Source organism: Ornithodoros turicata, chromosome 7, assembly GCF_037126465.1.
Source record: "Ornithodoros turicata isolate Travis chromosome 7, ASM3712646v1, whole genome shotgun sequence".
Taxonomy (NCBI): domain Eukaryota; kingdom Metazoa; phylum Arthropoda; class Arachnida; order Ixodida; family Argasidae; genus Ornithodoros; species Ornithodoros turicata.
In genome coordinates this window covers 47,960,125-47,982,972 of record NC_088207.1, presented here as the reverse complement: position 1 = coordinate 47,982,972, position 22,848 = coordinate 47,960,125, and the positions used below count along the sequence as shown (strand labels likewise).

Sequence of the window (22,848 nt, the reverse complement as noted above, 5' to 3'; positions counted from 1 at the left end):
CTTTTCAGTGACTTTCATCTTTCAGCGATAAGCCATGTCTGTCTGGTACCGAAGCAAGAAAATAAAAACACTTTTTCTTCTGGTACCGAAGGAAAAGTGTTTTTATGTTCTGATTGGTCCAGTGCAATGCCGATCGGGGGTGTCTGGTGCCGAAGATGAACTAAGCTACAAGTTAACTGTGAACGCAAAGTTCTTGTCCTTTCAGTGATTATTATTTGCAGACTCTTTGTACGAAATTTGGTGCAGTGGTCGGACAGACAGTAGGTTATAAAATTAGAATAAAAATTAGATGTACATGACAAATAAAAAAATATTTGCCGTCCTCCATGTAATACTTCGAAGCAATAAAATGTGATTGAGGAAGCGTAAAAAGGCCATGTGTAAATTGAAGAATAGCACTTCGCTTCCGTAACACTTTGCTGCGTAAGAACTTCGCTTCCGTTTAGTGGCCGAGAAAGTATATTGCCTCTAACGTAAAAAGTAAACAGAAAAAGTAAACTAAAGTAAAACTAAAAGTAAACTAAAGAGTAAAACTAATGACGAGAGAGAAAACGTGGTACTTATTCCAACTCTTAATGAAGGCTTTGAGGCTTGGACCTGGTCTCAGACAACTCCGTTGTGACATTTCACTGTATTTCCCCCCCCCCCCTTACTAGTGAGCATTATATCCACAAAGACACCTCACACTTTGCCGGATTCTAGGTTCTTTTTTTAAGCATGCAGTCCATCCTTGTTGACGACCAACTGATGCCCGATGTCCAAACGCTTCTTCTGTGCTGTCCATTCACCAGAGCTCCCACTCACTAACTATGGGAACCCTTCCAAGTTCATTCAGTGCATCGGGTCTTCCAATCAAAGCCCTATTATCTCGAATCCCCATCGGTACACCGAGCAAACTGAACCTGCCCCTTCCTGAACGTATCCAGAAGTCACACCAAGCACGTCTGCATCAACATATCCGTCTTGTTCTCAGAATCCCGTAAAAAGAGAGGGATCTCCCGTCTCCCAAGGCATTATCTTAGTTTGGTTCCAATATCTAACACACAAACGTATCGATCGCCAAAGGGGGACGGGACTACCCGAATGATTGTACCGACGTCAACTGTGACGTAGGTTGAACCCGCATGCGCAAGAGTCGTCTGCTATCGATTCCACGCGCACCAGGTTGCCCCTCCTTCCCCGAACAGTAACGGCCATCTTCCCGAGACGACTCTGCGGGCATGGCTGTCCTCTGGCTCACGACCGTCCTGGTCTGCGGTCTGAGCCCGCTACTACAAGTAGAAGCCACCCCTCGGGAAGTCTTCACCAATTCCTTCCTCGTAAAGCTGAAAGGGGAGCATGACCAGGACGGAGCAAGTCATGTGGCCAAGAGAAACGGGTTCCACAACATTGGGCCGGTGAGTCGATCTTGTTGTAGCCAGCTGTTACGAATGGTTTGGGGGACCAGATTGAAGAGCTGCGTCTTGGGTCCGAAAGGACTGGCCACGGGGCTTGCGACTAGTTGTCGTGCTTGCGAACGTTCGTTCTTGTGTGACAGATGGGGATGGACGGGACGGCCTCATGTGTGTCACACTATATACACTTCGCGTGCCGTGCCGTCCCGCTCGCTCACTTGATTGCAAAGACTGACCCGCGTGATTGCGCAGAAGGCAGCGGACGGTAGCAAGCCACGTGACACTGTGTTTCGTGTGATGCATCATTTATAATGCGCGTTGTGGGAACCTAAAAAGTGTGAGTGTAGGTGTATAGATGTACCAAAAGATGTTTGATGTAAGGGGAAAACACGACCGATGGTTTGTTTGGACGGCAGTGCTTGCTCCCTCTCCTAAAATTCTCCAATGAGTCTGGTAATAAACATTTGCTATAGTTGGTATCCTAACTAAAAAAATTCATACGCTGGTGCAGCGCTGATTAGAGAAATGTATCAAAGTTAGCGAATATGTACTCGCTCGTGCAAATTCAATGTCAATGGATGTGTGATCCAACAGTTCCTTGCATGTAACTTACGGTTTGATGCACTGCCACGTGTAACATGTAAATGCAACATATTGGGAGTTTAAGAGGGAAGAGAGGGGCATGTTGTGCGGGTGCAAGGGATGAGTTGGAGCGTGTTGTGCTGGTGCAGGTAGCTAAACGTAACAAAATATGAAAATTGCGTATCACTTTACGGATGCTGTCGAGATCTGAACAGCTAGGAGGCAGAAGTCTGACAAAACAAAACCAGTAAAAGCTACAAATCGGAATGCTATCACGAATAAACTTTAACTGACATACACTCACAAGGAACAGTCACAAATGCAAACCATTTCTGACATGCTTGTTCATATTTCATTTTTCTATGTTACAGCATTGTATGTATAGTTCGACGCTGCTTTATAGCTGGGAATCGAGGGCACTCGATGTGAAAAACGAAGGACAAAAAAGAAATAAAAAAGAGATTGAATAACCGCGTTATCAGGTAACGTTATCGACAACGTCATCAAAAGCTCTCCACGCACTACATCCAGATTCTACGCATACTAGATGTATCCGGCACTTCACCTGGGCTGTGATGGACGATATATATACGGTCCCATGACAACAAATAGAGGCAGAATGAAAGCATTGTACAAAGCAAGAAGAATAACAATGAAGGTATTGAAAGGACGGCTACTATGAACGTGCTATTGTGTACAAACATAACTCAGGCTGTACTGTAATAGACGGGAGGCATCGTCTATGTCTGCATATAACATCCGGATGAACTGACTGTGCGTGTGCACTAAACTAATTTTAATTTCCTCATTAAACGGCCGTTAATGAATGAGCGAAATAAGTAAACGTGTTTTTTTCTCATTACAATTATTTATGAAATCTAAACAAACATAATCTGAACCTATTGCTTCTAAAGATGCCAAATAATTTAATTGAAAGTGAACCCACTTGGGTGTTGACAGCTGCTGTTGCGGTGCGAAATAATTTCAGACGCATAAAAAACGCATAAAGTGATGAAATGGTTCGACAGTGCATCACAACCATTTGCCAGTGAGATAGCCTATGCGTTTTGCTTTCGCATCGCAGATAAGAAACCATCCCGCTTGCGGTTCTCGAAATTAGCGTTAAAAAAATTTATAATAGTGAGTTTTAGTGCATCATACGCTATAGGCTTTGCGTACCTAACGGATAGTGTATGTGGTTCTGCGCACGCGCAGAACCACACTCGAAAAACTCGAAAATATCCTGGAAGACAAGGATATTTTCGAGTTTTAACCTTTGCTGCCCCACCAGATAAAAACAACTTATCGAAACGCGCATTAAAATTAATAAGCAAATAAAACCTATACCCTTCTCACGCGGACGGACTCCAACGATGATTGAAATCAATGGCCATTCAACATGCGCGTAGCTCCACCTAGCGCGTCACGTGTCAACTTCTCAAAGAGCATTGGGTCCAACGGTGCCTCACAGCCTTGCACGTTATACGCTAGGTGGCGTTGCGCGCATGTTCAATGGCCTTTGATTTCAATCATCACTGAAGTCTGTCCGTGTGAGTGCACTCTTAAAAATGAACTTCACCACATAGCACGCTCCTAGCCAACCATCATCCCGAATGATATCGTTAGCTTCCCTGACTTGCTGAAAACGGGAGGCGTACGCCTTTTTTGTGACAATTATGAACAGCATAAGTGTCACAAAATAGGCTCCGCCCCACGTTTTCAACAAATCAGGGACGAGAATGTTGTCATTCGGAATGATGGTTGGCTAGGAGCGTGCTATGTGGTGAAACTCATTTTTAAGAGTGTGGGGTATTACTCCCCCTTCCCAGTTTTCTTTCTTTTGTTTTTCAACAATCGTATTTATTTCTGCTAGCTAATCATAGAATTATCTTCATTCGGTCGCCAATCTCACCAATGTATACATTTGTCCCTCACAACTCCTATGGTTTACAGTGTTATAGTTAGCCCGTCGTCGCTGAACGAGCGATCTCTATACGACGTCGGCAGCTGTCGTTTTCACATATCGGCCAGTCGCCCATACGCTCTAGGCAGGATATGCGCTGGCGTGTTTACCCAAGCAGAAGCCCGCCCGCATGCGGCCACCGACATCTGGCAATCCATCTTTGATTTTGCGCAGAGACGTGTCAACATGTTCGAAAAGCGCACGCATTAAATGTCGTTTTCTCTCGACCACTGAAAAGACACAATAAATATCGCGTCTTATGTGCCCCGAGTAAAAAAAAGAAAAGAGAGAGAGAAAAAAAAGAAAGCATTTCTAAGAGTATACGATATTTCGCAGATGTAGTTGGATGTTGCGAATATAGATGTGTGTTTAGCGAGAGATTGTGGATCGAATATGCTGGTATCACTCTGTAGCATTCAGCTGTGGGAATCAGATGTTTAAAATAAAAGGTTCCGTGACACATAACGCACAGGCACACTGAAATAACGGAGAGAAAAGCACGTTTTGGATGTTCAAGAAACTCAGTTACTCAACACGCCTTGCGGCACTAGCTTCATACTTTTTTTTTTTGTCACACTTCGGTCGAATCAGGTCAACTTTTACTTTAACACTTTAACCTTTTACACTTCAATCACATCAAGCGTTACTTTTTTACACTTAAATCAAACCAAATGAAGTTTTACTTTTCTATTAAATCAAATCCAAAACTGTACTTTTGTAACATTAAAATCAATCGTTACTTTTCAGCACTTGAATCAAATGTACACCATACGTCTCTTAGAAATCCCGCGTCAGTTCCGCGAAGTGACTGAGCGCTATATTGTTTCCCCGCTCTATTGATTGAGTGCCCGTGAGAAAGTGAGGGATCCCGCTGTGATTTGTTTTGACTGTTGTGAGGATTTAGATTCAGAGGGTGTAATAGATATACAGCTCTTGCAATGGAGCAGGTATAGCACCCATAGTGGGTTGCTGAAAGCTCCAAGGTTTACTTTATTTTGCTAATTTATTAACTAACTAACTAAGTGAGCGCCGTGACGTGGACAGACAAGATGGAGCGAATATACAGGACAGCAGAAAGTAGCAGGAGGCAAGGGAGGGTCGACTTCGCGAAGGAGAGCTTAAAAAAAATATATAAAACCTGAGACAGCACAGCTGGTGGTGGAATTACGACTCGGCCACTTCTCGGTCTTGAGTATCTATCACCAGCGAGTTACGCAGAGTCTACTCGATGGAACTTTGGTTGATATTTCTGCTCCTCGCGGCAGTTCATCGAACTACACAGAGACGGCGAAGTCCGAAGAGCGAAAAACAAAAGAAAAAGAAAAGGAAAAACCTCGAATATGGCGAAAGAAGATTGAAGTAGTAGACTCACTTAGGTTGCGAGCCAATACTTCGAACGAACTGTTATTCTGCTGGTCAAGTATCCTTCCAAACGACTGAATGTTATTTGAGAACTCTATTCGGTTCTCCTTGCGAAATATGAGAAACTACGGGCTGGAAATAACGTAGACCTTCGATAAGAACGTTCCAATACCCCTCGCAGAAACCTTTCAAGACCCCTGTGGCTCAGCCTTCGCAGACGTCTGCACGGTGGACGTTCCTGGCGGTCGCGCAGAAAATCGTGGGCAAATTACCAGTGGTATGTCTAAAACACAGACTGTATAGTTGTCGGTTCCGGGGAGCCTGATTTTCGTCAATTGCGGTTGACCCGAATTCTGGAAAATTTCCGCATACTGTTCATAAAGGACATCGAAGGACGTCATTGGAAAGAAAGAAATCAACAACAAGAAAAAATAACGGTCATCACCCGTGTAATTCTGCCATATACTCCAAGAAGCGCTTGGGTCCCCTATTCTAAAACACTGTTGCAGTGGCGCAACAGGGCTTCAGAAAAACAAATTTATTCAGCTCATCGCGTCGCAGAGGCACATCAGCAATTATTTCCAGTTAAGCTTTTGCCCCCTGTCTCTCACTTTCGAGGTGAGGCTGTTGAATCCCGAATCTTTTTTCCCTTTCCTTTTCCTTTCATTTTTTAATGTTATTTTGAGTTTCACCCTCTGTCTCTCTTTTTTTTTTGAATAGTAAGCCGGCATCTGCAGGCTGTCTTTTCTTTCCTTTCTATTAAAAATATCCCCCCTCCCGTATCTCTCAATCGACTACTCATTGCGACCCCTACAACGGGGCCTGTTTTTGACTCGCAAAACATTACATAAGATAACTTATTACAACGAAGCAAAAATTTATAAACGTTCTGCTCATTATTGTGACAGCGCATTAAACGTACAAAGCAGAGAATGTGATGCAATCTGGCATCCGCTGAATTAGTATGCGAACTCCTCTAATTACCATAATTAGTTATTGGTTATGTAAATCCATAAGACAGACAGTTTCAAATCAACGACAGGAGGTCTCTCCGAAAATTAAGAGTTCATTAATTAGTTGAGTTCTTACTCACGGCGCGAGCTTCAAGACTAATTAGTTTCAACTAATTATAGTCTATCTTATTGGTACACTCTAAAAACAGAACTTCAGCACATAGCACACTCTAAAAACAGAGCTTCACCGCGTAGCACGCTGTGCGCCAACCGCTGCCACACTTCTGATTCGAAGAGAGACGGGGCGTACGCATTTTTGTTGCAGTTTTGATATATGGTAATTGCCACAAAAAGACGTACGCCCCCTCTCTTTGAATCAGGAGCGATAACCCGTGTTATGCGGTGAAGTTCTGTTTTTCGAGTGTACCGATAAGATAGGCTACAATTAGTTGAAACTAACTAGCCTTGTCTGGTTAGTCTTAGTCTGTTAGTCTAAAGTAAGAAAAAGATTAAACACTGAAACTACTGTTTATTAACGGACATGCCGTCTTGCAGTATAGTCTGCATTTCGTCAGGTACAAAAGTGGCAAAGAGCTGACATCTCTTTAGAACATACGAAGTAACCACGTGAAAACAGGGAAGCAAGGGACAACAAAAAGGAAGAAAAAGAGAAAAAGAAAATGGAGAGAGGAAGGAGAAGCATGTACGCTCTGGAACGGGGAAACGAAACCACAGGTTCCCCAGTATAAGGGATACCAGCCAAGGTAGAGACAAAGGAATTGATTAGATTAAAAAAAGCAAGAGAGCTGGTACGTTAATAAACAGGAGTTTCAGTGTTTTTTTATCTTTTTATCACTTCTGTGGACCGCACTCTACAAAGTTTCATTCCTCGTCTATTATAGTCTAAAAACAAAAGCACCGAAAACGACCGTAGATCGATTATGGTACGAGCTTTCGTGCACAAGTGCAGCCTCGTGCACGAAAGCTCGTACCATAATAAACCTACGATCGTCTTCAGTGCTATATAATTTCGTGTGCTTTGGTTGCTACGAGGTAGAAGCAATCTTCGAAAGCGGCCAAACCCCGTTATTTTCGCGGTCCCATTTTTTTCCCGAGTCGGGCACAGGGCGCAAACTCGTGTCCACTAAATTTCGCCGAGCCTACGTGCCAAAAATTCGTGACTTGACTGACATTCGTTCGTGATGAGTACGAGATTGCACGTGCACATTTAGTAATTTTACATGCATTTTACGCGCGCGTGTTCCAACGCGCGGTAGAGTCCAAATGCTTGCTAATAGCCTCTATACAACCAAGCGTGAAAATAGTTTTTACACCATAGTTTTCGAAGTGTCATTTCTATAGTTCCACCTTCAAAAGTTGCGAATTTTTCAACTCAAAAGGTTCGCGAAAATTAGGGATTCGCGAATCTGTAACCTAACTAATTAAAGTTGAATGGTGTTCTGTCCAGGACACCAATATTTCCACCCGATACGTGTTGCCATATTGTGAAATGAAGCAAAAATGCAATATAGCTTTCGTTCTCGCAACAGATAAAAAAGCGCGACACATTTCCTTACTTACGTGCGGAAGTTCGTGTTTGATTAATTTCCCCGCACGCTCGGCGGCAAGTTACTCGGCGTCCGCTGTTCGCTCATCTTTCGTCGACTTCGTAGTGAAAAATGCTTGATTTAAAATTGAAAAATGTTCCTTGAGGAAAACCGAAGGACACGAGCACAAGCAAACGAGACACCTTTCCGAAACACAACGTATATCCACCCCCCTCCCCCAAAAATGGGCGGTGTTCATTCCCAGGCAGCACAATGTACTGAAAGTCTAGTGCAATAGGGGTGGACGGGTAGGTGGAAGACATTGAACAATCTCGCCGTCCACCCCTATTGCACTCGACTTTCAGTACATTGTGCTGCTTGGGTTGACTCAAAATCTGCAGTGCAAGCTATTGAAAATTCTTGAATACGAGGCTCATCCGCACCCCTATAGTGACGGATGTGTTAATGGCTTCCCACCTTGTGTAGTAAGCATGGCACAGGCTGGTTCTCCAGTGGGTTCCAGCCCACTGTGGTGTCGTGGGGCATGACAAATTGGCAGTGCCGCGGAAGCAGCTCTCTATAGTCTCGGAGACGGACGAGCATTGCGCTGTTGAGAGGGGACCGTCGTTCCATTCTTCGACGTCTCGTGACACCCCTGGCTTCCCGCCAATGGACAACTGACATTATCGCCCCATCTACACTGAGAAGAGTTGATCCAACGCTCGTTTTCCCCATCCCACGAAACACCTCTCGTCCAGATGCTGCATTAATTCATCGAATGCGACTCGATGTAGCTTTTACAGCTCAGTGGCGTTATACCGCTTGAGGCAAGTTGATGCTCCCAGATGCTGTCACTGCGGTGCTCTAGAAGATCTAGAGCGGATTCTTCTTCATTGCCCACACTACCAACCTTCCCGAACCGCACTCGCACCCCCCCTCTCCCTCTCTCTCTTAAAATTGCTTGGTCCCTGGTCAAATCCAGCCCACCAACACTCTGCCCTCAAAGCTCTTTCGACCTTTTTGGACACCATCGGACTTCGATCCTTATTGTGAAGGGGCTCATTATTTCATTCCCCCCCATCACCACCAGTATTTGGGTAGAGTATCGCCCCTGGCGGTGAAACTCACCATTCATGATCTCAAAATAAAGTTGTTGTTGTTTGTTGCTCGTGGATGGTGGATGAGCCGTGTCTTGTCTGTGTGTGCAAGTCCTACGACTTTCTTCATGCTCAAGGCACATTTCTCAATCGCGTACTTTGCCGCCTTCTATGGGCCTCATGGGAAACGAAGACCACACGAATTAATTAATTAATTGTCTATTGCGTGTACTGATTCGGCGTACCGTATTCGCACGCCTTTCTCAGTATGCTGAACCGTAATTCACCGCAATTGTTGCGGTGAAACGCCTCATCTCGTCGTCAGTCATGTAGTTGCTGTTATTTTCTCAATATGCTATCCATGGATAACCGGGATAACAGCTTACAGATTTCTAAAGTTGGTCTCTGCCAGCATCTTCGAACGAAAAGGAGGTCACAAGATACACGAAGTTCTGCGACAGGGTGGGAAACAAGTGAGAGATGATGGAGAAAGCCATAGAGAGCGAGAAACCACAGTACCAAAGATGACCGGTTATTAAAGGTAAAGACGATAAAGATTCTGGCTATTAAATATAAAGGCTTCCCCTGTGCATAAATTATAAGAGATCCACGTTAGGTACTTTTTCGTGCAATATGTGTCATTCATTAACTAAGTCGAGCATGAGCCGAAGTGAGGTTGCGTGAGTATAGATCTTTATTATTATATAGGCAGAGATCGACTCTTAATAGCCATAATGATTTTTTTTTAAATATTTAAAGCCACTGCGAAGTTATGATCGAAACCTATTCCCAAATGTCAGCGACACGTGATTGGTGCCTCGATAAAGTGAGTTCCCATATAGGTTGTTAGCGACAGCTTGAGTTTAACGCTGCCGCTCCACTGACGGCTTACGATGCACTGCTTCTTTGCCGTTTGAATTTCGAGACTAAGTTCTGACAAGAGTACAAGAAAAAGAGAGGATATCAACGGAGAATACAAGATTACATTACTGTAAACATCATCGAGTTTTAACGTTCCATTCCTACTCCAGCAGAAGTGGGGGGTCTCCTCTCTTGCACTATACGTACGCTGCAATATTTACATGCACAGACAAAATAAGCACACTCCCAAACAAGCTCTCGCTATCCCGCTCTCGACTCTTTTTCCGGAGCCCCATCTCATTATTTCGGACGAAATGTTTACTATTTCAGACGTACGGAATTGAATTTCACGACATAAAGGCCGAAGGCGATACCTCGGAATGAACTTCTTCATAGAATCTTGAGAATTCTCTATTTCCACCAGCGACGCCGAAGGAAAGATCAACGAAAGCAAGAAAAGAGAGCGCGTGCATATCGTAGTTGGAATCAACGTTCTGCGAGGCTTGTAACACGATGACGCAAACAAAGTGTTTGAAGCTGTTCGTGACACGCTGGTAAACAGAGAGAAGGAGGAACACAAGGCGAGTGTTTCGGGCGGCGATTGCTAAATTTAAGTCGCTGAGGCGATTGCTCAGCCGCACGCACGGAGTTCTCAAGCTAAGGTCGGCAGTGGGCGGGAGAAATTCTTTTGAAATCGAAGACCAAAGCTCGTGCTCTTCTGTTTTTTGTTGTTCGTTTTTTTGGTCACGTAACGGGGGCGTCGTCGAAGCTGCCTCCCCTTAAAGTGCAGCTCCGCTGCTGTTCCGAAAGTATGAAGACGTTGTGATATTCAGAACCGTGGCCCCAACTTCATTCATAAACGCACATTGCTTTTCAAATTTCGATACTCCCTCGTGAGAAATTTGAGAAAAACTACCGGGCGGCGGTTCCACTTGTGACGTCATACTTGGAACTGCGCGGATTGGATAGCCACACCTAGCCAGCTCTGCCTGGCAACCAGTTTGTGTTTACACTCCGTCATGGCCGCTGTATCGTGCTGAAATAGCTGTCACGAGCTATCGGGGACCACCGCACCGTTTTATCATGTTTCTTATAAGGAATACTTCGTCTTCGAGCACGTTCTCGTTCTCAATAGCTTTGGTGGTGCTTTCTGCACGCGCAGAAGTCCGCGCATAGTGCGCTGCCAAAGCTATTGAGAATGCGTACGAGTACGTCACACGTTAGGTGTTAGGTCTTGTTGGTAGCATGAAGCACAGTGCGGGCACAGAATGTCCGCTCACGACGGCCGTCGTTGCACAACGAGGCCATCCTGTAAGGCTTGTTAAAGAAGACCGGCAAAACTATCTTTGAGGCTGTTAACGACAGCAATTATCACAGAACACACCCAAAACATTCACCTTCGCCATAGATCTCCGCCATCGCATCGACGATTTGGCGTTAGCCAAGCCACGAGCGCGGCTAAGCCAGGACGAAGCCGGGATTGGTCAGGGTTTGCCGATCACAGGACCTTCGTGCCAGGGAAATTTAAAAAAATTGTTTTCTTAAAAACTACAAACAAATTGGTGAAAATTTTTCACATGTATGCTCCCTGTGCGGAAATGAACGCACAGCCCAAGCATGGCTCCATTCTGTCGCAGTCGAAAATCGGCGGAGCTGAGCTTTAAAGTCAAATTAGAGGGACTAGAGCCTTATGAACATCTAATACGTACAAAAAGATTGGCTGCATCGTTTCGTGTTGTGTCAGACTCGTTTATATGCAGTACACTCTTAAAAATGAACTTCACCGCATAGCACGCTCCTAGCCAACCATTATCTTGAATGATATCGTTATCTGCTCTGATTTGTTGAAAACGGGAGGCGTATACGCCTTTTTTGTGAAATTATGAACAGTATAAGAGTCACAAAATCGGCGTACGCCCCCGTTTTCAACAAATCAGAGCAGATAATGATATCATTCGAGATGATGGTTGGCTAGGAGCGTGCTATGCGGTGAAGTTCATTTTTAAGAGTGTAGCTGCAAGTGCAAACTCCAGGGGCACTATTCTCGTCAAAGTAATCGACCTCGATTACTTTGTGTCTCGCCTGTCATCGGTCATTGCGTGAAGAAGGCGTGAAGAACTGAGGTGAATGCCACGCGCCCTCAACCAATAGTCGAGCACTTGATCCTGCACTCTCCATGCTTTATCTACTTTATCACGAAGATTGCAGGATCTATAGAGCTCGACTATCGGTTGAGGGCGCGTGACATTCATTTCTGTTCTTCGCGCCTTCTTCACGTAACGACCAATGGCAGGCGAGACAAAAAGTAATGGAGTTCGATTACTTTGACGAGAACAGGGCTCCAGCTGTGATCTCTCTTATCCATCTGCCCACGTCTGTACGTCGTTCATAGCCACAGTTGCTTCGCGGATCTAACACGGAATCAAACAAACAATCTCTCTGGCATTTTGTACAACTCGCACGTTTTGTGCTGGGGCATAAAATTTCGCCATCACCATCTCGGATCAATGGGGATTGGAAGCAACCTATCCGTGGGCGTACGTTCAATTGCGTAGTCTTTTTTTTTTTAACTTTGTGGTTGTTGAAAAAGTCTTAGTTCGCTTCGCCTTTCAGGTGAAAGTCTGGACGCAGGTCCTTGGGCAATATATAGGGGTACATCCTTAAAGAACTTCACCGCACAACACGCTCGTAGAGCCAACCTTCATCCCGAACGACATGGTTTTCTCCCATAATTTGTCGAATATGGAAGGACTACGCCTTTTTGTGACACTTACTCTGTTTTATTAATTGTCATAAAAAAGCGTATGCCCGCACTTTCCACAAATCAGGGGGAACGTCTACCTTTTTCTTTTCCCAATCAATCAATCAATCAATCAATCAATCCACAAATCAGGAGTGATAACGCTATCGTTCTGTGCAACGGTTGGCCTTCAACGCGTTGTGTAGTAAAGTTCTGTTTTTAAGAGCGACAGGGCCATCGTTGACGGTAAATTTTTATCGAAACTCTTTTAAAAAATAGCCTTTTAATGCCTTGTGAAAGCGTTTTCCTTTTTGCATTGGTACTGTGATGGTTACACAATTTCAGCGTACCGCAAACACAGTCTGACGATCACGTGGAGGTGGCTCTAGCTGTCACGTGGCCCTATAAAGAAATAAAATTGTACACGTCGCTGAACGAACATGCTCACGGTCGGTTACCCCATCAGTCACGAAATGAGCGCATATATAGTGCGGATATTGGTGCAGTAAAGTTGGGTAGGGTTGGTGGATGGTAAAATAGTAGCAGTAAAGTATTGTACAGTACAGCGTATATTTTAGTGGCTGTATAAAAAGGTATAGTATTACGGTCTATTAGTTTGGCTGCCAAACTTTACCATGCCCGTGTGTAGCTAACGGATAGCTCGCGGCCTTAGTTATGTTGTAGCTCATAATACGCGCGCGTTGTCCACGAGATACGAGCTGTAAATATTTAACGTTGTTCGACGACCGTGCCTGCGAGTGAGTAGGCTTAAACACTGGACTCGAGTTCTAAAATAGCTCCCGATGGCGTATACGGCCCGTTAATTTGAGCGCGATGTCGTGTCCCATTACCGGATCATTATAATGAACATTACTTGGAAAGCCGCCATTACGGGATGAAGGTTTTTGAAGTTGTGCAAGTAGTGTTTAGAACTATACCTCATCACGAGGTGAAAGAGATAATTCATCATTACTTACATGTTCCTCCTGTGCTGCGCTAACGTAAAATAGAAGTAACACCGTGGAATGTTTATGTACTGAGTTCATTTAGCTCATCTATAGAGAAATTGTCTTCAGTAGTAATCGGGCTAGCAATTGGCGTGTGTGAAGCGCAGTAGATGAGAACAGTGGTATGATCCAGTGAAGATTAAAATGGAGAATAAGGCCTTAACTGTTTTGGAACCTTATCTCGCTAAGTTTTGTATCTTCCTATTCATACTCAACATACATCATTACGTAAATATTTTTTTTTTACAAATCCTTTATCGTAGATAAAGGATAGATAGGTGGGAATGGTTTCATCATCTACAATATAATGCGCGACCGCTTGGTTTCTCATTTAGCCGCTTTACAAGTCCGCCTGGGCACGGATAGGATTGCGCCAACTCTCTATTGATAAAAAAAAAAAAAAATCACCGTAGTTACAAAAATGTCAGCAGTGCTCAGTGTCAGAGAGAGCTTACTGCCTTTTATACCGCAAGAAGAATTTTTTGAACTCAGAGACCGAAAAATTTTACGCGCCATACTTGGCAATAAAGACCAAAGGCCCCGCCTTACAGTTCTACCACTTTCTCTATACTCGAAGCTTCCTTCTGCGCTTCCCGCAATGCGAGTTCCGAAAACCCCGAGGGACGTCGCTTCGACGAAGAGCAAAATCACGATCCAAAAGGGGGTCCCGATCCCTCGAAACGAGATTGAATATTTACTCAGAACACACTAGAACTAGCACGCGGGAACCCGGCAAACCAGACCGCTTGCCCTGCCAACCCGTAAAGTAAGTTTCGGTAAAGGAATACGAGATGTTCGTCTTGTGCATCGCTCGCTTCTCTTTTCGTTCTTCTTTTCTTTTTTTTTGACTCGCTCGGAGAGGCTTCTCTTGTTATCGACCTTAGCATTCCATCCATTCCGCCGTAGCTGCGCCAATTGGAGTGACACTTCTAGCGGGTCTGACGACAGCTCTTCCTGTGGTGGGATAATGGAGTTTTTATTGTATAAGATGGGGGGACCATGCGCGTGACATGGGAACGTGCTTTGCGGACGACTTTCTTTCCTTTTCTTTTTTTTTTCTCGAGAAGGAATGCGTGTGGGTTAAATAGGAAAGGCTCGGCTTGGCATGGTGAAAGGCTGTCAGGTTACGAGAATATAGAGGAGGAAAATTTCGCTGGAGCCTTGCTGCGCGTGTGTCCGAGTGTATAGACGAGATTGAGGTTTTTGCTGCCAAGAGGGGCGGGGGGTTTCAATAAGCATAGCTTTTTATAGCATAAGCATAGCTTTTTTCAATAAGCATAGGTTTCAATAAGCATAGCTTATTGAAACATGAAAGGGAGGAAAGGTTAGTCAGGCGTAGGCCGGCTTGCGATTCCTTAAACAAAAGAAGAAAAGAAAAACAACAACAAACACACACACGAGAGGCCGGAGGCATCAAGAAAGCTCAATAGGGCAGTCGTAACCGCCCCCTTGTTGTGCAAGACAAGGCCGAGCAGAGTGGCCAAAGAGACGTTGGGGTAACCAAGTTGTCGCAAGTGGCGGTGGAGGATGACAGTCGTTGAGAGAGATACCAGTTGCAGTATAATAGATAGTGCTGCCATGGATTGCGTCTGTGGCACCTTGCGAGCTCGAACGGCACGTCATAACGATTGGGTTTCACGCGTCACCGTGAAAGAAGAAGCTTGCCGCTCAAACGTGCAATAAAGAAAGAGGTTCAGTGTAAATAAAGAAACATACATACATACATATAATGTACCAGGTCCCGTGGGCTGGTGGTTACGGTAATGGCATTTCACGCTCACAGACTGGGAGGTGAGACCCAGGTATCGTATCCGAGCGCCGGCTGTGCTGTCTGGGTGTTTTTTTCCTGGGTTTTCCTTGGACGCTTTCAGAAAAATGTTGACACAGTTCCCCGTGAAGTCCGCCCAGGACGCACGGTCACCCCCGCGATGGTCGTGACGTTGCACGCCTATAAGCGTGACCGACTACGGCAAGCACTAGACGCACATGAGTTTTTAGCGAGTTTGGAAACTGGTTACAGTGCAGGGAAGTATATTTCAGGGTCAGGAGACCAAAATGAGGAGGAACCACAATCTAGGTGACATGGAAGCTGCAATTACTTCCCAATTTACTGTCTCTCTCTCTCCCTCCCTCTTTTTTTTTTTTTTTTCAGAGAGTACGCAGTCGTTCACAAAACGGCTGTCTTTGTAATCATCTATTTTCTGTTTTTTGTTTGTTTGTTTTCAAACATGACGATAGATGAGGGAGTTACATTCCTTTGGAAAACTCGCTATTTATAAGGAAGAACCATATAAAAGCAGTTCGTCCCGTATCTTTAAACCGATTTTTTTCTCACAACAAGATAGGAAATAACCCCGCTTGTACAGAGTTCAAACGAGACTTCGATGGAACGTGATCAAGGAGGAAACCAACTTCAAAGCATTCCATTCCTACTTCCCTTCCTTTCAAAGCAGCGCAATCGTCGAGCCTTCTGAGCAGAAACTGCTCTCCAGCACGGTCACGTGCAGCCATTCAGCATCCTCTTTCTCGCACGTATTTCTATGCCCGTGCATGCAGGCTGTTTCACCTAATGTGTCACAAAATTCAATTCAGAATGTACGGTGTCAACGCTACTTATATTCGTCGAACATTTGTCACGTACACTCTTAAAAATGAACTTCACCGCAAAGCACGCTCCTACCCAACCATCACCTCGAATGATACCGTTATCTGCCCTGATTTGTTGGAAACGAGAGGCGTACGCCTTTTCTGTGACACTTATGCTGTTCATAATTGTCACAGAAAAGGCGTACGCCTCCCGTTTTCAACAAATCAGGACAGATAATGATATCATTTGAGGTGATGGTTGGGTAGGAGCGTGCTTTGCGGTGAAGTTCATTTTTAAGAGTGTACTACAAGTAACTTTATCAAGCATCAATCAAAGCTCAAATCTGATCAAATCAGCAATCAAATGCGATCAGAGCGCAGCCATGTCCCTCTGCCCCCGTGTAATGCACTTCCCAAAGGGCCGTTGGGGTGTATTAAAATAGAATTGAATATAAATTTAATTAAGATATATTGAATTTACTGAACTGAGCTCTGAAATGTGTCAAGTCCATCTACACTCTTAAAAACGAACTTCACCACATAGCACGCTCCTAGCCAACCACCGTTCCGAATGATATCATTCTGTGTCCTGATTTGCTGAAAATGGAGCATGTCCCAGATGGCACCTCCCCCTCCCTATAACAAATCAGGACACAGGATGATATCATTCGGAATTGTGGTTGGCTAGGAGTGTGCTATGTGGTGAAGCTCGGTCTTAACAGTGCACGCTTTGAGCCAACCATCATCTCGAATGATATCGTTGTCTGCCCTGATTTGTTGAAAACGGGAGGCGTACGCCTTTTTTGTGACACTTATGTTGTTCATACTTGTCACAAAAAAGGCGTACGCCTCCCGTTTTCCACAAATCAGGGCAGATCACGATATCATTCGAGATGATGGTTGGCTAGCAGCGTGCTATGCGGTGAAGTTCATTTCTAAGAGTGTAGGGTAATGTTTCCTTGCAAGAATCAGGCAGCCTATTGCGTGTTTACTCAAATGCACCACAAAATACGCTACCTATAAGTCAATGCTAGCAGCTAGGAAAAATGTGCGAAAACGGGTGCTTCGAGACGCGAGGTTACTCAGCCAGGCTGTCCCCGTCAAGGAGCGATGCGAGAAGGACATGAACCTGTCCTTTCAGTTTCCTTTTCGATTATTCTGCTGATAACGACAGCAAGGTTACAACACCACGGTTACCTAAAGCAACAGTCAAAACGAAACAGGAAGAGTTTGGGTCACGGTTTCCGTCCGCGCCCACCAGTCGCGCCTGTCAAACAATATAATGTAAAAGCCTGAGCCTGGGCACACAGAGGGACGACACGAATACATGACTCACTCACTCACTCGCTCACCCACTCGCTCACCCACTCGCTCATTCCCTCACTCACGTGTCGTCCCTCTGTGTGCACAGGCTCAGGCTTTTACATTATGGAGTTCACCCATCAGCTGGCCTGCAACCCAACAACACCGAATATCCTCTGGATGTACGAATAATGTCCTAAGGAATTCGTACGTCCGATGGATATTCTAAGGATATCCGTCGGACGTACGAATCCGCTAGGACATTATTCCTACATCCAGAGGATATTCGGTGTTGTTGGGGCATATACGCCATCTTGTCTGTCGAACAACAATTTTCACATACTGTTTCTTTTCTTTTCTGCTGTTACCTTTATACTAGGCAGCGTATTTTATTCATATTTTAGTATTTCAAACAAAAAAACGTCACTTTAACCCCGGCAAATTCCAAAGGTCAGTCCAAGAAATTAAGTTTTTTTGTTTCATTAAAATTTGATAAATGTATTCGCATGTGTCAAAAGTTTCCTGTACACTCTTAGAAAAAAAAAAGGCTGGAGGAGTCACACCTTTTGAGAGGTAATAGTTGTCGCATATGTTGTGCCTAAAAGATCGCAAAGTTCTAGCCTGCTACCTACGAGTGATAGCTTTATCTCTTCTGATTCGGTGAGCGAGGGGGGCGTACATCTTTTTGTAACAATTTGGGTATATGATAATTGCTTTCACCACCCTTTTACAGCCTATATCAGAAGCTATGTTGACCTAGGTGGTAACTATAGCAGTTACCACCTTTTCACACCCCTTTTTTCTGAGAGTGTAGATAAATATCGCCGATCCCGTTATTTTCAAGCATATACATTTTTTATAGACTTTTGTGACACGTTTGGCGAAACAACCTGCATGTATAGGAACTCAGAAGGAAATGACGTCACGTCACTACAATTCCAAGGCAAACAAAAGTAGAATGTTTGTTGAGCGCAGTTTCAGCACTCCCAGGAGAAAGCAGCTCCGTCGTAGACGTCCACCTGAGCAAAGAAGTCCCAAGGGTGCTCGGTTAGAGCCGCGTACGGTAAATTACCATAATGGACTATTACTAAGTAAGATGAGTCGAACAGTAATGTTACGTTAGGGAGGAGAGGAGCTTTTTTTCTATTTGTTCCTCCCGCAATAATAGTGCTATTACCGCGCGCTGTGTCGCATGACGTACGTACGAAGTACCACAAGATTTTGAAGCTACAGGGGCGGCGTGGCGTCACGGAGTTCCTCTGAGGAAATGTCGATGAATTGCTAAACATGGAAGCAGAAACTTCGTAGCAGCAATAGTGCCTTAGCAGTGCTACTAAAAAGACTCAGCACGAGAACAACAACAACAACTTTATTATTATTTAAACTAATAATAACAAGTTATTATTGTATACGCACTTTTCACAAGTCAGGCGGGGGAACCATGTCATCCGGGGTGGTGGTGGGCTAGCGTTAATTGTATGTTTATGTGTTTATTTATTTATTTATGCGTATGTTTATGAATCGATCTCTGTCATTTATAGAGCGGCGTTTTCTTTTTGACATACAGTACTCATCTGTTCCTCTGTAGGAATGCCGAAGTTTGTACCCCAAAAAACGCAATAACAATAAAGGATATAAGAAAAATAAATGAGGTTTAAAAGGATCGTATGCAGTACACCCTGAAAACACAACTTTACTTCAGAACACGCTCAGAAGCGCCTACGATTCAGGATGATGTCGTTCGTTCCCATGATTCCCTGAAAACGGGAGGCGTACGGCTTTTTGTGACACTCATGCAGCTGCATTAATTGTCACAAAAAGCCGTACGCCCGCGCTTTCCACAAGCCACGAGCGATAACGCTATCGCAGCTGTGCAATGGTGAGCCTTCAACTTGTTATGTGGGTAGGTTCAGTTTTAGGCGTATACTCTTAAAAATGGGGGGGGGGGGGTAATGGCAGGATCGGTTCGCCGTTGTTGGCCACACAGAAGTTGTGGGCGTCGTCACGACTATAGCCAAAAGAAAAAAGAAAAAGAAGGACGCACGGATGGAGGATAGAGGATGAAGGGTGGAGATGCGTAGAGGGTGCGTGAGTTCGTCGGGGAGAGCAAAGTATTAGATGGGTCGTTGAGCAAGACCTGCCTTCTGCAGAAAGAGAATAAGGTTTCTTGCTTTAGCGGAACGTTCGGCTGGAGAACTACCGGGGTAGAACGAGAGGCGTACGCCTTTTTTGTGACAATGATGAACTGCATAATTGTCACAAAAAAGGCGTACGCCTCCCGTTTTCAACAAATCAGGGGAAAGAACGATGTTATTCGGGATGATGGTTGGCTGGGAGCGTGCTATGCGGCAAAGTTCATCTTTAAGAGTGACGAGAAAGGAAGATTCACACATTAACCGACGAGGCACATCTGACGGCGTCAGCATCAGGGGCGTTAGAGAGTTGCCGCTTCAGCACTAACGATAATGAAGGAATTAGCGCCTCTCAAATACTTGACAGGCACATCCTTCGAGCGGAACTCTAACGCCACGCAACATTACTCTGAAGACGCCCATCATAACATGTCTTCCTCTCCGCGATCAATACGTCAGAGTGTGCTCTGTATCATTAACCATAAGTTCGGAACAGCTGATGGCGGAAGCAGCCATAATTAATGGTGTTCGATGTATAAAACTCGAAAAGAAAAGGGTACTTGTTCGCTCTTTACTGAAACTATCGGAAAAGTATACTTTGTACCCGGCCAACAGAAAAGTAATGCGGCAAAGTATACACGGAAAACGTCACAGCAGAGATCGAGGAACAGACTATATCGATTGAAAGGGATGCATCTGCATGAATGAAAGAAACGTCTCAACGGTTTTCTTGGGATTGCCAGGTCACCTTCAGTGTGCGGAAACGAAAATTGCGAAATGTCAACGGGACGTTCGTTTTTTCTTCCGAAATTCAGTCCAATCCAGTCGTAGATGAAAGATTTGCTTTTAAAAAATGCGCGCGCATCTCAGTTGCATATGGATGGTACTATGATGGTACTAGGGACACACCCTACCTGAAATCTTCATTCAAATGTATCGCAATGGTACAGCTGTCCGTATCGGCTCGGTCACCCATGAAAGAGCTGTACCATTATTGTGTTTGAGGGTGGGCAGTATATGCGCGATACGAGTCTACTAGTTGGAAAAAACAATCTTGCAACCCCTGACGATTTCAGACAGGATAAACCGCGAGCTGTCGATTTCAGACAACTATGCCGCAAGCAGTACATTAACTAATTCAATCTCTCCGCATAACTCTTTTTGCATATCTGTCTCTCACAATGACACAAACAAAGTCAAAAGTAAACATGTGAAATACGAGTAACTGCATGGTCGGTAGGAAAACAACGAAACAAATGTATTTAAATCAACCACCGACACGACCGCTGACCTGACTGAGCACCCAGATTGTGTGTCGCATGCTGGTTTGGAATGCGGCTTATGGGGATAAAGCCGTTCTGTGCAGCCTTATAACGATTTATCGCCGAAGGCCAAAGTAAAAGCCAGGACAACAGGAAGGGTCGTTCTCGACCCTGACGTGCGCGGTCGATAAATTTGAAGGCTCCGCCGACTACAGAGTTTTCTACGCGCCGTGTCTCCAAAAGCAATGCAGCGCTCTTTCTTACGCTTCTCTTTGCAAAACAAGTCTCAGAGCGGTGTGTACGTACGAAGAAAGTTTGGTGATACACAAGAGTCTTCACGGCGCAGGAAAGCCATAAATTTCACGGAGAAAGTTTGGCGAGTTTATATACGGAAATGTGATGCATATTTCTGCAAATACATCGGATGAATTTTGGCTCGGTTACATCTATGTACGAGCTCCGCAGAGACGGGGGGATTTATTGGCAGAAAAAAATAAGAAACAAAACGGGAAAGGTCAGCCATGCAAGAGAAAAGGAAATAACAAAAAGATAAATAAAAACAAGAAAAATTGAAACAGACACTCGGCTCACAGGGAGCCCAGGAGGCCCGTGTCACGCAGAAAGCGGAGCGCCGCTTTTGTGACTATCCACTGATTAGCTCGCTGCACAGGGCCAAGGAGTGTTGCGAGAGAAACGTCTGTCCGTCCGTCCGTGCACCCAAGCTCTGAGAGGTGTTGCCAGAGCACGGCCCGCTGATGGTGGTGACGCTGACGGTGGAGGAGCTGATGGGAGATATCGTCTCCTACGGCGCATCTGGGACAAGTGGGAGATGAGACGCGGCCCATTTTGCTCCACAGGGCATAGTTTGACGTTATTTACTCCGCTCTGCATACCGTGCGACTGACCTAGTACAACAAAACGCGCGCACAGCTGCACACTCTGCCCTTTCTGTGCTGCGGCGAAATGCCAATCCGAATGGAATAATATAATTCGAAGCGTACAAAGCGATGCGTGAAAATTTCTATCTTCTTCCGCATTGTTAGGCACATCTCCTTTTTTAAATAAAGTACAAAACTACTACCGAAGAGTCCACCAGAAGATTTGTGGATGCGCTGGGTTGCATAAAAGTGCGATACAACTTATCTCTGTATGGATGTAAACAGGAAATGTTTTGCATCTCGCAGCCGCGAGAGAAAAACAAAACCTTCAGCAAACCGTTTGGAAACCAGCTCGATAAAATGATATCTCTGAAATGATCAACTGTATTGCGAAAATCGGTTTCACATTTAGATTCTTTTATTCATGCGTATACACATGAAATTATGTTTTACATGAAGATATCTCATGGTTAGGAACTACAGTCTCAGAACAGAACTTCACCTCATAGCACGTTGTGCGCAAACGACTGCCACGAATGATATGGTTATTGCTTCTGACTTGAAGAGAGAGAGAGAGGCGTACGCCTTTTTGTAGCAATTATCATATACTATTTAAATTGCTACAAAGGACGTACAAATGGTCGTCATGCGATCCGATAGTTTGATGGCGCTCTATTTTGAAATGCCAGGGTGCAGAGTGATTACCTGAGTGTTTACCTCAGTACCAGAATGCTTACCTCACCTCCTAACCAACCACCATCATCCATGGTTGGTTAGGGGGTGAAGTAAATGGCATTCCGTTTAATGCATTAGGTTTGCCGTGTTGCTAGGGCATTACACAATCACTCAGTAAATTAACTCTGCACCCATGCACTTCAAAATAGAGCTTGATCAAACTATCGGATCGCATGACGAGCATTTCTCGTAGGCAGTCGTGTATGTCCCTGTTGTTGACGCTGACGAGATTACGAAAGTCCCTCGCAGTGTTCCACATACCGCCTGCTGCCCGGGTTACAGCCCGGCCTTTGAGCGAATGAAGTGCCTGTGAGGAAATTGCTTCTAAACTCAGCCGGTGATTGATGTGTCGGGGAACATGAGTATGTCGCGGCAATAGTCGCCGCGAATTCCATCGTGGAAGTTGTGTTGGGTTTCTCGAGCGCACAATATTGCTACCTGCGCGTG

General features: G+C 44.8%; 1 protein-coding gene across 1 annotated transcript in view; it reads left to right on the top strand.

Moving 5' to 3' along the window:
* Window positions 1–1,192: 1,192 nt before the first annotated feature.
* LOC135401337 (neuroendocrine convertase 2-like) overlaps window positions 1,193–22,848 on the top strand; it is a 96,795-nt gene continuing 75,139 nt past the window's right edge. Inside the window, exon 1 of the mRNA XM_064633686.1 lies at window positions 1,193–1,397. Coding sequence (XP_064489756.1) covers window positions 1,221–1,397 — 177 coding nt within the window. The 5' untranslated portion in view covers window positions 1,193–1,220. The remainder of the gene's footprint in view (window positions 1,398–22,848) is intronic.